Source organism: Xiphophorus maculatus, chromosome 15, assembly GCF_002775205.1.
Source record: "Xiphophorus maculatus strain JP 163 A chromosome 15, X_maculatus-5.0-male, whole genome shotgun sequence".
Classification (NCBI taxonomy): Eukaryota; Metazoa; Chordata; class Actinopteri; order Cyprinodontiformes; family Poeciliidae; genus Xiphophorus; species Xiphophorus maculatus.
The window spans coordinates 8,969,158-8,985,781 of record NC_036457.1 but is presented as its reverse complement, the minus strand read 5'-3'; the positions used below and the strand labels follow the sequence as shown (position 1 = coordinate 8,985,781).

The 16,624-nt window shown below is 40.8% G+C and overlaps 2 protein-coding genes across 3 annotated transcripts; both read right to left on the bottom strand.

Moving 5' to 3' along the window:
* Window positions 1–348: 348 nt before the first annotated feature.
* Window positions 349–8,250, bottom strand: tram2 (translocation associated membrane protein 2). Of its 2 annotated transcripts, none has more exons than XM_005802627.3 (11): window positions 8,057–8,250; window positions 5,975–6,038; window positions 5,675–5,784; window positions 4,697–4,813; window positions 4,513–4,571; window positions 3,342–3,426; window positions 3,050–3,120; window positions 2,788–2,892; window positions 2,526–2,669; window positions 847–1,004; window positions 349–745 (listed from the first exon to the last, which is right to left on the bottom strand). In XM_005802627.3, exons 1-11 carry the CDS (start codon window positions 8,174–8,176, stop codon window positions 669–671), a joined length of 1,110 nt encoding a protein of 369 aa, XP_005802684.1. In that variant the 5' UTR covers window positions 8,177–8,250; the 3' UTR covers window positions 349–668. The 2 variants fall into 2 exon arrangements, with proteins under 2 accessions (XP_005802684.1, XP_023203036.1); XM_023347268.1 differs by lacking the exon at window positions 8,057–8,250 and adding an exon at window positions 7,220–7,329.
* A 621-nt stretch (window positions 8,251–8,871) lies between these two features.
* On the bottom strand, window positions 8,872–14,915 carry LOC102222613 (XK-related protein 5-like; the record flags this gene model as incomplete). Its single annotated transcript, XM_005802628.2, has 7 exons — window positions 8,872–11,094; window positions 12,070–12,181; window positions 12,386–12,555; window positions 12,676–12,888; window positions 12,973–13,157; window positions 13,322–13,505; window positions 14,585–14,915. Coding segments are annotated over 7 exons (2,142 nt in total), but the record flags the coding sequence as incomplete, so codon positions are not given.
* Window positions 14,916–16,624: the final 1,709 nt, after the last annotated feature.

Sequence of the window (16,624 nt, the reverse complement as noted above, 5' to 3'; positions counted from 1 at the left end):
AATGTATTTTTTAATAAAGTAATTGATAAACAAAACAGAGGGGAAATAAAGGACATGAAATGGCATGCGGTAACATCCACAAAACATACTTGATACAAATCTGTTAAGTGACCAGTGACAAATGCATGATATATAATTTTTTTCTTTTTTTGCTGGTTAGTTTATATCATTTCATCAGCAACGCTTTTCTGCCCCGGCGGAACAGAAGGGAAAACAAGCCAAGCCGGCTCACTAGTATGAGCTGCAGTACAGTACTTATGTTTGAGAGTATGCAAAAACACATTCAACATGGACACAAAGATAACATGTGCAGCACACAATACTCACTTTACTTTCTTTTTTTTATTTGTTGTTTATGAATCACTAACGGTGTGCCTTAGTGTTGGATCGCAGGCTGCGTAGATGTACAAAAAAACCAAAAAGAAAACAAATACTGATACAATGAGAGGAATAAATGTCTGTTGGGCTCAAAGGAAGTCCTTGGATTTTCATATTCCAGCATTCAAGCCAAAAGTCTGTAGTTACTGAGTCCCTGTATCATCATCACAGGACATTCTCAGCCAAAACTTTGTGACCAGCGGCAGCTCTCCCCCTCAGCTTCACTGCTGTGCTGATGAGAAACCTTAATTAGGGATGAAGTCACCGTTGAGGCCAGGAAGTCTGCCACCTCAGGGGGATTTGAGCTTCTTTGTCCGTGGTGAGACGCCATTCTCAGCTTTAAGCACTCCGTTCTCATGATAACCAACTAGCAGGGAGACAGAGGAGAAAAGTTAAAATATTCTCTGATGCGTCATAAAAGTTAGAGCGAGACAAGTTGAATCAAGAAAAATTATCTCAGGAGCTCACATGTGTCCCTCTTTAATTGCCGTACGGGTTGTTTTGCGGTAGCCTTCTTGCGGACGGCTTGTTCGTGTCTGAACTCCCGCCAGCGCCTCAGCTGGAAGCGGATAAACTTCCAGAGGAGCCAAGATTGAGTCAAACAAACCACCAGTAGAACTGTCATCCTGAGCAAGACCAAACGAGAAAAGATTAGTGCTGCTGCCATCAACTCTGACATTCTTTCTTCTTTTTCTTTAAATAGGCCTGGTAATATTGGCCAAAAGACCTTTTTGTGCTGGGAGTCTGGATTGAAAATTGCGATGTACAAACAGATTCGAACTAGCTGGCTGGTTGTCATAAATACTCAAAAAAAACTAAAATTAACAAGTCAGTAAGTTAACCTGATGCTAGCATTTCAGTATACCAATGTTGGATGATGCTCCACCTTTATCAATTTCTTATTAAAATAAAATCAAAACTGAGAAATTAACATTTCAGCCACAAACTTTTATCAAGCTCACACATGATAAAGACCAGAAACTCTTTAATAAGAACTGATTCAGTCTGATAAATAACATCCTGTTGTCAAAAGGCTTTAAAAAATCCACACCATCCATTTCCCATAGACTCATTTAAGAAAAACGAGATTTACAACACATTATGTCATAGTTAGAAATGTAAACATGAATATCCACAGAGACAATATATATTAATTTAGATGGTATAAATCCAACAAGCCTCATTCTGTTGAGTTACTTACTTAATATCACAAAACTGCAATGAGGAAATATGATAAGCATCATTTAATTGCTCTTCAACTGAATAATCCATACTACTTATGCACATTTCTGCTTACCAATGATTTGTTAATGTCGTTTTGTATTTTCAGCATAGTCCAAAGGAGCAAAAATCACAAATAAAAAAAATGATAGCATACGGTGTTGATGTACACGCTATTAATGGTATATGTTTTATGTTGGTGAGGTGAAACGAAAACTCTTTGGTTCTCACAGTAATATTCCAATGTGCAGTTTTCAAAGCAAACAGTTATTAGAGAGGGGAACCAAGCATTTTTGTATCTTATTTAACAGTTTTCTTTTTAAATTGAACAAGATCTTCATATTTTACTGAGGATTAAAGGGGAACCTTTAAAAACAAAACACAGCTCAGGTTCACACGTTAAGAAAAGCCTATACTTTTTGAAAAAAAAAAAAAAATAGAAGGTGAACTTAAAAGTGAGCAATTTTTTTCGGTTTGGCAAGTAAATCAGGACAATTCTTTTTCAAAGCTGTCTTAAAGCGCTATATGAGTTGGCTCTAGAGGTTTTTCTCAAACGATAAAACTGACTAATAAAGAGTGAATGTTTAAGTAGAGAAGGCTAAAAAAAAAGTTTTTTGTTTTTTTTTATCAGTTCATGAACTTCTCTTTCACCCACATCTCCAAAAACAAAACAAAAAAATGACTGCATTTTTGTCCAGTTTCACAATTAGATGCAATTGCTTCATACGCTTACAACCACTTCCAATTTAAGAGATGTTCTAATCATTAGATTGTAGTTTCCAGATGGTCTGATCCAAACATCACATTATACATTTTTCAGCCAGTCTTGTCCCAGGCACCCGTTTCATGTTAAAGATGTACAATGTTTATTGAGATCATTCGGGGGGTTTTTTCTGTTCGTCAAAAAAGCCTAAACCAGGGCTCACCTTATCAGAACAGTGTTGAAGTTCCCCATCTCTATGTCCAGCCCCTGATTCTCACAGCGGGCCAAACCAAAGCCCACGGCGAGGAACATCAGGGTCAGAGTGGCCATCCGTGTAAACACGAAGCTCACCGCCCACAGATCAAACCTGAACCAACACAGCAACGTGGCATTTTTCAGATTCACCCTGCATGAGGCTGCATTAATGCAAATTAACCTTTTACAGCTGAACGACTTGGAACCTATTTAGGAAAGAAACCCCTTACATTTTCTGATGATTCTCATCAGTGAAGTACAGGAGTCTGGCAATGTGGAAGCCCAGTTCTGACACGTACTGGAGAAAAAGGAGCACCAGACCCACACGGCTCAAACTACAGAAGAGAAAAAGATCGACTTCAGGATGTACAAGCAAAACCACACAGCAACTGAGCTGGGTTATCTTAGCACTTTGCTCTTGTCAGAACTAATGCAAACTTCTTCACAAACCTTCTACACTTCACTACCACTTTACCAATCACAGACACTTACTTTAACAAATAAGCTACAGAGATGTGCAGCAGATAAAGGCAGATGTACTGCAGCTGACGTGGAATCTCCTCCTGAAACAGAAAGCAGAGTTATTTTTAGAAACACACCCGACTCGCCAATCTTCCATGAGATTGCCCCCCATTCTGTTTAGCACATCTGATGAGATTGCCCCCCATTCTGTTTAGCACATTTGCAGGGGAATTATACAAGAAGTCCATGGAAAGAGTTCTAAACAAAGCTTATCTAGTCCCACTCCAGAGCTCCCCCTGTTCCCAGGGCCTCCTCCACTGACCTTGCGTACTTTCTGGAAGTAGAGCTCCGGCAGAGCGTGGAGCCAGTAGGCCAGCTGAGTGAGGTAGAAAAACTTCACCTGAAACCTTGAGTGCAAACACGGAGAACGGCGGGAGAATTAAACAGAAGCAAAACAGCAGCAAACATGCTGCAGTTGTGTGTGCATAAATGAACACAGATGATTCTTTTCCGATCAGAAACATACAACGCGCTAACTTTGGTGGTGTCGGCCACTTCGGCTTTGTTTTTTATTTTGTTTCAAGGAAGGATGTTGTTTTAACAAATAGTTTTGAAGGTCTTTTCTGAAGCTGTTCTTTGGGTCATTGGCAGCAGCTTCTTTGAAATAGAACTCTTCAGAGGGGAATGAGGTTTTTAGGTGTCATGCAATTAAAAGACTGAACTCTGAATTGTTCAAGCATAAGAAAGGGTTTCCAACAATATGAAGGACGGCTAAACCCTCATGTTTAATTTGCACTCATACAAAATCCCTTTTCATTTCTTAGTTATGTTTTCATAAAAAGACTGTTTACAGCAGGTCATATATTTGCCAGTTTCTACATCATTGAAAACTACCTCAAAATATTGAATTACTAAGCTGTAAAAAAATAAATAAATGAATGATCTGCAGTTTAAAAGAGTCAGTTTAATTTGTTTATACACAGAAGAAAATTATTTAATATGCTGATTTGCTGGAAGTATTATGCACTATGGCCATTTTTCTACATATAACATATGATTGCTTTTCAAGAATTTTTTTTCCCACTTTAAATTCGCCTGCAAAAATTTACTTTAAAAAATTTGCCTGCAAATGTGGCGACCTTCTGATGACCCATGCCAAAGCAATTCGAACTAAACGGAGTACATGGGTAATTTAAATTACACTCCTTCTTGACTTCAAACCAGGTCCTGCCTCGTCATAAAAAAACGAAACAAAAAAAAAAGAAAACTGTCAATTCTGGTCAGGATCCAATTTGCCAGTACATCTCAGATATTATACAGGTGACCCATTATGAATAAAACATATCTAAAAGCATATTTTTCAGCAGGACTTTACTCAATTACATGTAAATTCTTATTATTTTTATGACTTCTACTTAATATTCCAGTGTACCACCATAAGAACAAGCAGCTCTGTATTTATTTGTAAAAGAGTAAACCTTGTAAATATCTACCTGAGGTGTGAATGCGGGTAGTTCTCCCAAAGGCTGCTGGGGTGCAGAAGATATCCTTCCTATTTAGAAAAGATCATAAAGAACAAATAAAACCCTCTAACTGCCTCATTTCTACATGTCAAAGTTAGGGAATATTGTGGAGTATCAATAAATGAGAAGTTATACCAGTAAAATCTTTACTCACTGTAATGAGGATGTAGAAACTCCACACACTCGACACTAAATGAAACACACCCAGCTGACCTGACTCATTAAACTTGGTGTTTTTGCTCTTGGACAGGTGAAGGCGGCGGTTCACTTTCTGTGACAGGAACAAAACAACAGATCATGTGAGTGACACTGGATCCTGTCATAATGATCGTCACTGTCACTGTGGTGCACAAGGAAGTGTCACCGATACAAAAAAAAAAAAAAAAAGTAGGGCAAGAAGAGACAGGCGATACCATTTATGGCTGCTGCTGACAAACACTCCTCTAACGGTGTACTGTGTTCCATTCAAGGCAAACAAAAAGCTGATTTAAGGTGCTAAAATAAAATTCATTTGTCCTGGTTGTATTTTAAGACAGATCAAATATTATGTGACTTTGCTGTACACAAGCAGTCTTTTTCTGTGTTTAAAATAAGCTTGAAAATGTTTGTGATGTACTGTGACTCATCATTACGTGTGCAAATCCAGCCAGGTGAAAATTTTCTGACCTTTGGAGAGACTTGAAATACAATCTTTCACACTGTCATAATCACATTACGTTTACCAATTTGTATGGAGCCCAAAAAAATTATATTTCATTTCTGGTTATCCTTTTGCCTGCTCCTCTGAATTATGCATATTGTGTTGGCCTGTCACATAAACTCCTAATCAAATACAATGAAAAAGTTTTATGAATACCTGTTAAAGGCAGTGAGGTCATCAGAACATTTTTAAATACAAAACTTGGTGTTTAAGAAATGATTTAATTTAGCAAACCTGTAGAAAACATATAATATAAAGGCAAACATTTGCAATTTTATATCAGTAATGGAAGAAAATACATTTTCTTGTATGTATTTTATGTACATAGATTACAATACAGTGATGTTTTTGTTGCATCTTGCAACACAGGTAAGGACACTATATAATGTTGTGATTTACAAATGCATTTTGCTTGGCAGTTTAGGTGCTTACATCCAGAAGATACTCCTGAACTACAGCATGGAGGATGATAGCGATGAAGAAATAGAAGAGGATGGTGGCACAGTCCTTCCATCCATAATGATACGTAGTCACCTCTCCCTCTAAGCACACAAAGGAGGGGAGAAACACACAAAACACATAGTCCGGTTTGTTGAAGCATCCTGTAGAAGTTGACTGCCTTAATACACCATGATGACAATAATGCAGAATGTTCATATAAAGGAATATTCTGCATTTAAGTTAGAAAAAAAACGTGTTCATGGTCTTAAATATAATTTCGTCACCTCTTACCTAGTGATAATGTGGTGATGTTGTACTGGGGCTGAATAAAGAGTATGGCTGTCTTTGCTGTTGCCTGAAAAGAAGGACAAAAACAAGTAAGTGATCTGAGTAAAGCAGCTTCAACAAACTGGTCTTCAAAGTGTTGTTATAAGATGAGATCAGGACAGTGTCAACAGGAAGAGCAGAAAGACGCAAGATGAACTGAATTCCTACGGATAATATGTTTGTTAAAGACATAATCAGGAGTACTACACAGGAAAGACCAGATACTTGAGAAATTTTTGTATGAGGAATTTCCATAGTATGATGCTTCCACTATGGTGGTGAAAATACTGTGATATGTATACAAGCTAGAAAGTTCTATTTTAATATTATCCAATTAGATCACCTTTGTAGACCTGTTTGGATTGTTCCATTGACATGGTCGGTGGCGAACTACAAACAGAACTTCTTAATGCTTTCATTAAAACAATTATAGATAACTGCCGTAATACGATCTGAATCCGTTTTACGTCTGAGCTGTATTGGAATTATTCAGACTAATATGAACTGAATTTGGACCCAACTGTGATCGGCACGACTGTTCTGCACCAATGTAAACCATTCCAACATGGTTGATGATGCTGCCATCATGTTTTACAATTGAGATGGTGGGTCTTAAACCATGTACAGTGTTAGGTTTCTGCCACTCATGGTGTTTCGACTGAAGGCCAAAAAGTTCAGTTTAGATCTCCCAGCATCTTCTTTCCTATGTTTGCCAATATGGTCTCATCTAAACAAAGTATCCCCCTTTCACAATCACAGGGTCAGAATCTGACTGTATGACTGGGAGTCAAAGAGTGAGTCAAAAAAGAGTGGATTGGAATTTGGACAAATTATACATGTTTCCTAGTCAAGTGCCTTGAGATAACATTCATTGTGAAGTGGTGAAAAGTCCAAAAGCTAGCCTCTTAAAGGACAGTATTTGCTTGCTTCTGTTTTACGCAGTCCAAGCTGCCAAAGCATACAGGATTGTTGAGAAAGACTTGGTGCTCTGCCATCAGATTAACCATCACAACAACTCACTGCTTTTGTTCTGTTTGCTGGGGGTATTTGACCTATGGGAACAAGATCTGAAAAATCAAGTTCATATGAAATGCACAGTTCCCTTTTTCTTCTGAAACCAGAAAAAAAAAGGAAATCCCCCTTCAAGTTATTCTCAACTCGACCAGATGTGTGATCACAACCAGAGTTCCGGACAGAAACTTTAAATACCCGGAGGTGGGGACATGATGGCTTTAGCAGGGTGCTAGGAGAAACAGCTCCACCATGAACCATCCAGCTGAATGTCCTTGCCGAAATAGCGGCTGGTCAAAGCGGTCTTTGGAGCTGCTAAAGCCAGAGTGGCCACAAGCAACGGATCAGAGTGAGACGTGGCAGTTAACTTAACAGATAAAGCGCGCGGCTGAAAACGTAGTAACTTCCGTTACTGCCTTTCAAAATAAACAGGAGCGGTTTTAATTACAATAAAGCGAGTGCCGTACTTTTATTTTGAAAATAGGAGCAGCCTAATTTCCTGCATAATTTTGAGATTTTTGCTACAGTTCATAAAGTTTGTTACAACACAATGTTTACTGGAATTAAGCATATGTTAAATATAAGAAAATCTATTCATCTTGACAGGAAGCAAAGCAGGTAACTACGGAGTCATTTTGTTTATGCAAAAGAAATCCAAGAGCCCCATTAAAGATACTTAATACTAAAAGCAAATATGTAATATTTCACTTTGAAAACCAGATTCCATAATGTGCCTTGCAGTTATGTTCAACACTTATCTAAAGCAGTTTTAATTCGTGTATGTCTTCGACCAGAAAAGCAGCACTTACTGGCAACAAAAGTTGTAAAAAAAAAAAAGTACATGAAAGAAGGTAATATTCTCGTTCTTATCGGTCGGTGTGAACGAACCTCTGATGCACTCTGCACGTAATCGATAGAAACAGAGATTTTCAGCTCACACATCAGTGCAGGAACGCACACAGACCTGCATTCTTTAAACAGCTGAGAGACAAACAGAGACGAGGGAAGAAAGGAAAGAATCAGAGTTCATCTCACCTCAAACATCAGCCCGATCAGAATGAAAATCACCAGGCTGAACACGATGTCGGCATGATTCTGGATGAGAAACTCCTGGCTGAAGAACGGGTAGCTCTTGTTTCTCCGGCGAAATGCCATGTCAACTCACTGATTTTATAAATCTGAAAAATTTTTTCGGCTCTGCGAAGTTCAGGAGTTAACTTTCGCGGCGGTTTGCGCATGCGCCTCATCTTAAAGGGCGAGTGTCATAAATACCTTTAAGGCCATTTAGGTCCCACATCCTGCTGACAAAAGGTGATTTAAGCACGAGTCTCAAAACTGAGGCTGTTTTAACAACCTGCATTGTTTTTTACACCCGAACAATGAAAAAGATTTGGCCAAAGGTTACAAAAACGACGAATAAAGACAACCGCTGTATTAAGTGCAACAATTATTATTTTTCGTTTTATTTTTTTTATTACTTCAAAGCCAACAGTCAATTGTGGGAAAAAAAAAACAATAGAACAAGTGAATAAAATATTCACTACGTGCAAAAAGTGTCTTATTCATGTTCCTTTAGCTTTTTACACATGTAATTTTATGAAAAGAGCGACACAAAGCCGCAGACAACCTTGAAGCAAAAGAAAGATACTATTTACATATATTTTTCAGAAGTAGTGTGCGTCAGATATTTCAACCTAAATCTGCTTTTCCTCCAGGAGTTTCTTGTATTTAGCTCCTCCCACCATCAGCTTTAAATAACTTTCCTATTACTGCAGGAATAAATACAAGTCTGAGATCATTTCAATAATTTCCTAAGAACTATCTTTAAAAAAAATGAACGAAACAATAAGTCAACTCAGTCAAACATGTAGGCTGTTTATTGCTTATTTCAAGCCACCAGTGGCCTCAGACGTCATATTTCAAAATGCCACACAGGCATTGTTACACTGCTTTCCTGTCTCACAACAGTGCTTCTACTAAAAGTTTGTCACCTGAAAAGAGCAATCAAGAGCAAATAAATAAAAAAAAGTCACCACAAATGTCTCATAAGCACATGATTCATTTTGTCTCACAGTAGATGAATTTGTGCCTGAGACGTTATTGTTGTTTTACAACATAATGTTAGTTCAATAAGTTATTTAACAATTACATGGTCAACATGTAACAGAAAAAAAAAGATAAAAAACATCACAGTTTTCTGCTCAACGCAATGCCAATTAACACCACATGAGAAACAGAGCTTATTAATATCACATGTATGTAGTGAAGTCTTATTTTTTACGTTAAAGAAAGAAAAAAACAACAGCAGAAACAGATGAGACTGAAAATAGTTTTGCTTTTAAGAAGCCATAAAAGCTATGGCTTACATTGAGATAGGTTCAAAGGTCAGATGCTCCACTCACTGCTGGATCTATGCACTCTGTCATCAAACAGCTGCAGTGATATGAATGTTTCAGTATGACTTACTGAAATTCGCTGCGGTTTCAGAGCAGAGTCGCTGCCTATGATAAAATGTTTTAAACCAAACTAACACGTACAATGATTTGAATAAATACTCACACCCCTTGAATCTTTTCACATTATGTCATCCTGCAACCACAAATTTTAATGCAGTTCATTGGAACTTTATGTGACAGACCAACATATTTTTTTTGCAAATAAAAATGAAAAAATGTCTGCTGTGCATTTGTAATCATACCCCTTTAATCTGATACCTCTAAATCTAATGCATACTTTTGCTTTCATATTAAGTAATCACAGTCATGTGGAAGCAATTTTTTTTTTTTGCACAGTATAATTCCAAAGTGTAGCTGCCAAACAATAGTCCAAATATGAACTGATACTGGGGCTGGTGGTGTGATCATACACCATTACCGTCACTTGAATGTCAGATTTTCCTTTAAAAAAAACAAACATAGATAGTTTCTGTGTTTCCAACATTTAGAAGCAATGCATTTTTAAGAGTGGTTAATGTTAAGAGAAAAATAGATGTTATTTTAGGATTATTTTAGGTTCCCTACTGCATGTAGTGCTCTAACCCCTACGACTCTGATAAAGCTGGTGTGCTGCGTTAACGTTGGATCAGCTGCTGCTCTTAACTTGTTCCCTGATTGTGCCACAAGACAGCTAGAAGGTATTATCTTCATCTCTGCGGGACAGTATGAGCTGCCTCCTTGGACCTGTGAGATGTGGGACGCTCGGGGGAGAATCTGACACCCCGCAGTCCAGCTTAGGAGTGGAGGTGCAGCGTGGCCCGACGCGGCTCATGAGTCCACGCACGTCTCTGTGCAGGGCAGGATCACTGGGGATGGAGCTGAGCCGGACCCCCTGTTCCAGACCCCCGATGTCCCGGTCCAAACGGGGGTTGCTGGCGCTGCTGGGGGACTGGGGATCAGCACTGAAGTACAAGGTGGAACTTGATTCAGTAGGGCAGTAATAAGGCTCCGGGCTGTCTCCGAAAACGGACTTGCCCTCCGGGGAGCTGCGTTTGAAATCCGAAGCAGGTGACTCCATGGGGCTTTCCATCTCCAGACTGTCGTCCTCTCCCTCAGGTCGCTCGGTCGACGTGGGCTCGCTTACGCTCTGGAACTCGTCTTTGCAGTCTGAGAGCGGAGCCAGGCCCTTTCCCTGGGACTCGGAGGTGGACACCCCTTCACAGCTGCCTCCAGCGGTAAAGGTGATGCCCTCGTTGCTTTTAAACTCCTGGTTGTACTCCTCCATGTCCAGTATGGCCGCCGGCCCACCGGCTCCATACGCCCTGTTGATTTTACAGAGATCGCCGGTTTTCAGGGCCAGACGGATGAGGAGCCAGTGGTGGTGGAAGCAAGGGCAGGAGCTGTTGGAGTGGCCTTGACAGTTTCCCGGGTGCTCCAGCAGAGAGCCAGCCACGCCGGACAGGGAGAAGCTGCCGTGATTCTGGACAGAAGACGCTGGCAGACTTTTGTCGCCAAGAGAGAAGGAGGACTCGCCTTGCTCTATGCATGTGCTGCCCATCTGATGTCGGTTTGTACCTTGGGAGATTTCTGTGGACTTGGGATGGAGGAACCGGTAGTACAGGACCAGCGAGGTGGCTCCTTGGAAGCAAACGAGAGAAAATATTAAAGTTTAGTATGTATTTCTTCCCTGTGCCCTCCGACTGATTGGCACCTCTGTTAGATTGTAGTTTGGGATAGTAGGGAAACACAGACACACTCCTGTCCTACTCAGGTAGTCTGTTAGTCTTTCTCATTTTGAAGAGTGTCAAAGAGAAATGGGCCATTAATTATTAGTTGTCTTCTGCAACTTTGCTCAACCTTAGAAAGAAACTATAAATAAATAACTGCTTTGGCTTATTTTACTGGAATTATTTGGGTTCCAAATTGGATTGGCACCAGTGATTTAAAAAATAAAAATGCCTCAGTGCAATATTCTGTCCATATTTAATAACTGTATGGTAATTGAGGATCTTTTGAATTTGTTTTTCTATGAATTTATCAGACTGTAACTTATTTTGATTTTTTTCAAAAAGGTTTATCAGGGAAAGTCAGTTAATTTGCGGTGAAAAGCTGCAAACAAACACTTCAGTCAGAAGCAGCTTTATCCGCTAAGTTTGTGCACACAAACAAGAAATTTGACTTTGGTTCCATTTTGCCCTCAGTGAGAACATTTTAAATATAAATAGGGAACTATTATAAAGCATGTCTTTGTAAATATGTGCATATACAGTGTTTTTACAAAAGAAGAAGACAAGGTTGAATTAGGGAAGGTATCGATGTATCGATGTATCGATGTATCGAAGTATCGATGTGGGAACTCCGACTGTTAAGTGTTCATCAAAGAGACAACCAGAGGAAACAAAACCGTCTCTCTTCAGTGTTGTGTATTTAAGAAAATTTGATATCATATGATCTTAACAGTTTCAGACATTTCAGATGATGAATTTTCTGCCTTTGCAGCCATATAGTCGTTTTTAAGAGTTTTGATTCCATACCTTTTGCTATCATTATTATTATTAACAGAATTGGACTGGTTTATGCCTCTGTTCAGATGCTGCGGACAAAATGACTCACCAAGGAAAAAGCTGCACAGCACAGAGGTGGGAAGGGTCATGCTATCCCATGATGCTTCGCTCAGGAAGTCGGACGCGGCCAGCAGCAGAGTCACATTCTCTACGAGCATGAACTAAGGGAGGACGAGAAAGTCACACCATCACTCATTTTCCAACAGCTTTACGTCACTTCAGGCTGAGGACACAGAGGTGAGGATGACGGTGCAAACTTCTTGCTTTACATAAGCTTGTGTCCTTGTTGGTCACTGCGTGGAATGACCGGACACACCGGTGCATAGCGCATGAAACAGTTTTCTGTAAAACAAGTCATTTCTTACTGCATAGAAACTGGCCATGCGAAAGCGCGAGGGTCCGTCTTTGACGTTGAAGAAGAGGAAGACGTGGATAAGCCCCAGAATGCCGTTAAAGGCACGCCAGCACCAGTGACCAGTGCAAATGTCGGGCTGCTGTGATACTAGCCAGAAGGAGGCTGTGAGCCAGTGAAAACCTGGATGTCAAGGCAAAAACAGACCAAAATCAAAGATTTATAGCCCAAACGCAAACTAAGGAAGTTTGTTTTTGGGTTGTGCCTAAATGGCATTGGAGGACCTTCTCTCTCTGTGCTCACCTGCTACTCCGCAGACCCACCAGTTGAAGACCCTGGCGAAGAACATGAGGCAGGTCACCCGGGCTCCCAACATGCCTGCTCTCCAGACCAGCTGGCACAGCAGGGCTGCTGGTGGCATGGCCAAGTGGCCTGGCCGTATCAGGCAGCAGGCTCGGCTGTACAGCACCAGGGCCCAGGAAATGGACAGCACGCATAGTCCACAGCAATATGCCACTGAGTGTTAAACAGAAGCAAAGCATTAGACAATAAAGTCATGTCTCAAATGAGAGCTAATAACTGACTTAGAGATGAGCTGACCTGGTGACATTATCCCCACATCTGTAGACACGACCACATATGCCTGCAGCAAGCTCTGAGGCAGCGTTAGGACAAGCGCCTCCAGCAGCCACAGGGCAGCAACGTCTGCCTGCTGCATGACAGCAGCACCCAGCTCAGCCACAGAGTCCTGCATGTGCAGCACGGACCTCATGCAGTCCCACAACCTGCCAGCAGAGGGAGACAAACACCTGAACCGGGATAACCTTCTCAATGACAGAATGATGTCAAAATCCCTGTCTGCACTCTCAGGAGTGTCATATCTCACCGAACATGGTGGCTGTGCTCACATGCAATAAACCCCAACATGCCAGGGTTGCACAGATCATACCTTTTGAAGATGCCCAAGTGTAGCACGTGTATGACGGAGAGGTAGCACCGCCTTTCATCCCCGTCATCATAGTACCACTTCACACTTAGCAGCTGGACTGCTGTCCCAGGAAGGAAGAGGCCGAGTGTGAGGCCCGCCCACTGCGTCTCCTCGTTCCAAAGGTAGAATCCTATACAGTAGATCACTGATGCACGCACGCAAACAAAAGACGAGCAGAATGCAGGTTTGTGCAAGAATTTAAAGTGCAAATGGAACTTACAGAGTGCCAAAATGAAATGAGGTAACAAGAGGTCATTATGCACAAAGCATGCTTTATCAGTGGGACAGATTTCTGCAAATTGTTTTTACCATTTGGCATTACAAACTGAATTTAACTGCAATGTTTTATAACCAGGATGGCACTGGATTTGAATATGCAAATGGTTTGTATTAGATTGATTTGAATATATCTTTTCATATACCTGGAAATGTGTCTTGAGATGACATGTGTTGCAAATTGGCACTACATAAATAAAAGTAATTGAAGTGAACTGTATTAAAGCATTGCATATGTTCGGATATATTGCCAAATGCACAGAATGCAACGGACAAAAAGAGCCCCCACAATGCAGTCATGCTGTCTGTCTACCAGCTTTGATGCAAACTTCAAATATTTGTTACAGAAACTGATGCTGCTCAGAAATGAGAAATCGGCAGAAGAGTGGAGTCCAACCAGCAGCTGAGTATTTTTATCTTCAGGGAATGGTATACCTGCAGAACACAAAGTCACACTTTGTACAGATCCAGTCCTCTTTCTGGTATCCTGACCTTGGCTCATTGATCCGCTTGTTCAGGGAGACTGAGCTGACAAATAACAGGTGGGATGAGAACAGCACGAGAGATAATTTTGTTTAATACGGACTAAAATTTTAGAAATGAATATGGGGTAAGGATTTTAAGAATACAAATGCTGTTTGTGGTGAGCGGTAGGATGTAAATAGCCTTGGATGATAGGTGAAGGTGTTGGGGGACACCTTCAGGTGTTCACACCAGTTTCCAGCTGAGGTAAACAAAGCCTCGGCTCTCTGTTCAGGCTAGTAATATTAAATTGTGTTTCCTCATGAATATAAAGCTGTGACAGTACTATAGAGGTCATATTTCCATGCGTGTAGCTAAAACATCCACAGTGGGATGAAACTTGTCTTCTTGCTGTTATTTTATTTTGTTAGATAAAGCATCAACTTGGGAGCGCGAACGCCACCGGCAAGCTAGCTGCCCACTTACGTGCGCTCCGCTCGGCCACGATAACCAGCGCCGACACGCCGAGCAGGATTGCCTGGCACCACGCAATCCAGCAGCCGCTCCGCCGGGCCGCTGACGGCATCCTGCGGGCGAGCGCTCCGGGAGCGGCGTTCATCATGTTGCAGATATGTGTGAGCGAGGAACAGCTGGGGACATGATCCTGGTCATCCTTCTCTCCGGATACATCCGCTCCCTTCTTCTTCTTCTTCTTCTCCTCCCGTTGCCCACCCCCTGTCAAAAAACATGACGTCAGTGGTCGCTTTAAAGGGGCATCAGTTACCGAGCGACTGATGAGACTGTAACTGTAGAGTGTTTACGGCAGAACATTGTATCATTTGATCCCCATCATCGGCCATAACATTATGACCACTGACATTCGAAGTGAATAACATTGATTATATCTTCATCCTGGCATGTTGAGATATTACAGTATATGTCAAGCACCAATAGGCGAGCTGCTGTGGCTCAAACGATGATGTTCGTGCGGGTTCTGATAGACACATGTCAGAATATACAGTGGGCCACATTTCATTGCGTGGGGTTTTGACCAGTTAGCCCATGCTGACCAGAATTCTCCACCTAAGTGGGAATCAATGGACAAACAACTGGAACAACTGGCAACACCGATGAATCTTTTGTGTATGTGGGAGGCATGTCTTTAAAATGCTTTCTTGTTTAATATGGGGCACTGGGTTGCACTGTGGAAGACAGCAAAAGGTTGTGGATTTTATCATGCACTTCACCTCAGAGTTATTCATTCATATTAATAGATCTGAAATGAAAAGCTTCATGCCAGATGGGACAATATAACTTTATGAAGACAGCTATTATGAAAAGGCATTATAAGCCTTTTGCAGATGTAGTGTTTTTATCAATTAAATCTAATTTCATAATTTGCTACTGGGACATGGATGTGGTCTCATTTTCAGCTCCAGCTACAACTACAGAGGTAAATGCATCTTAGCATGTCCACTCCAGGTTCCACAAGACGGTCTCAAGCATTCTCCTCCTGAATGTTCTCTTGAGTTGATTCCTTTGAAAAAAAGAACAACAACACTGTATTCTAAAGTTTATCCCTGTGAATGTTTGTACCTCTCAGACGTAATAGTTCAATTTACGATAGTTCATTTGTTTGTTTGTTTTTTTGTTGCCTAACAGCTGATAATTGCTTTTGGGCAGGCAAAGTGATGCAACTGATCATCAAGAATTATTAAGAAGTCAAAAGACATAAATGTCTGGGTGATAGAACAAAGGATTTGTATCAGATACCAATCAGAGCTTCATTAGCTTCCTGTCGTATTTCCTAGCTGTGTACATCGCTGTATGAAGTTCATTCCTCATTGAGTGAACATGTAAAAATCAATATCACATTTATTAAGCGTGCAACTCACAAATAGTATTTTATTTTTGCAGTGCTATTTCCATCGCACCCAGACTAAGCCAACCAACGGGTAGTCAGGAACATCATCCACATCAAAATCGTCAACTGAATACCACCGGTAGTATTTGTATAATAATTTAAGAAACATGGCTGTAGGACATTTTAAAACCTGGCAGTTCTTTTTTTCATTTTTTTCATCAATACAGAACAAGATGAAGAGCAACTGTAAGACAGATGGTGACTTGATCTACAGGGTATCATCAGCTAAGAGGTAGGTCAGGTAGGAGTCATATGAGCCACCAGTTTCAGTGTCCACATTAAAGCAAGTTTCACATCACCATGGAGTGTGTGTGTGTTGTGGGGGGAGGTGGGGAGGCAAAATAGAAGCACCTGCTCTCTTCAACTCTTTTGAGTTCAACTGAAATTCACCGCTTCCACTGACCAACCAATTCTAAAACATTTTGGAGAAACATTTTATAGTCATGCAGGAAAAAAAGATTGAATTATTTGACCACAGTGACAGGCCTGCCACTGTCACTGTGGACTCAAGACTTGAGGACTCAAGTCTGTATTGAGTCTTGAGTCCTCAAGACTCAAGACTCAATACCGACTTCCCAGCTTGAGTCCAGTCGGGCTGGACT

Bases quoted from the DNA above. Each gene is read 5' to 3' on its own strand.
- tram2 (XM_005802627.3), bottom strand. From the start codon at position 8,176: ATGGCATTTCGCCGGAGAAACAAGAGCTACCCGTTCTTCAGCCAGGAG. The intron at 4,814-5,674 runs GTAAGCACCTAA...TTCCTGTCACAG, and splicing joins TTCAGGAGTATCTTCTGGAT to AAAGTGAACCGCCGCCTTCA. The intron at 746-846 runs GTGAGCTCCTGA...TCTCCCTGCTAG, and splicing joins GCAATTAAAGAGGGACACAT to TTGGTTATCATGAGAACGGA.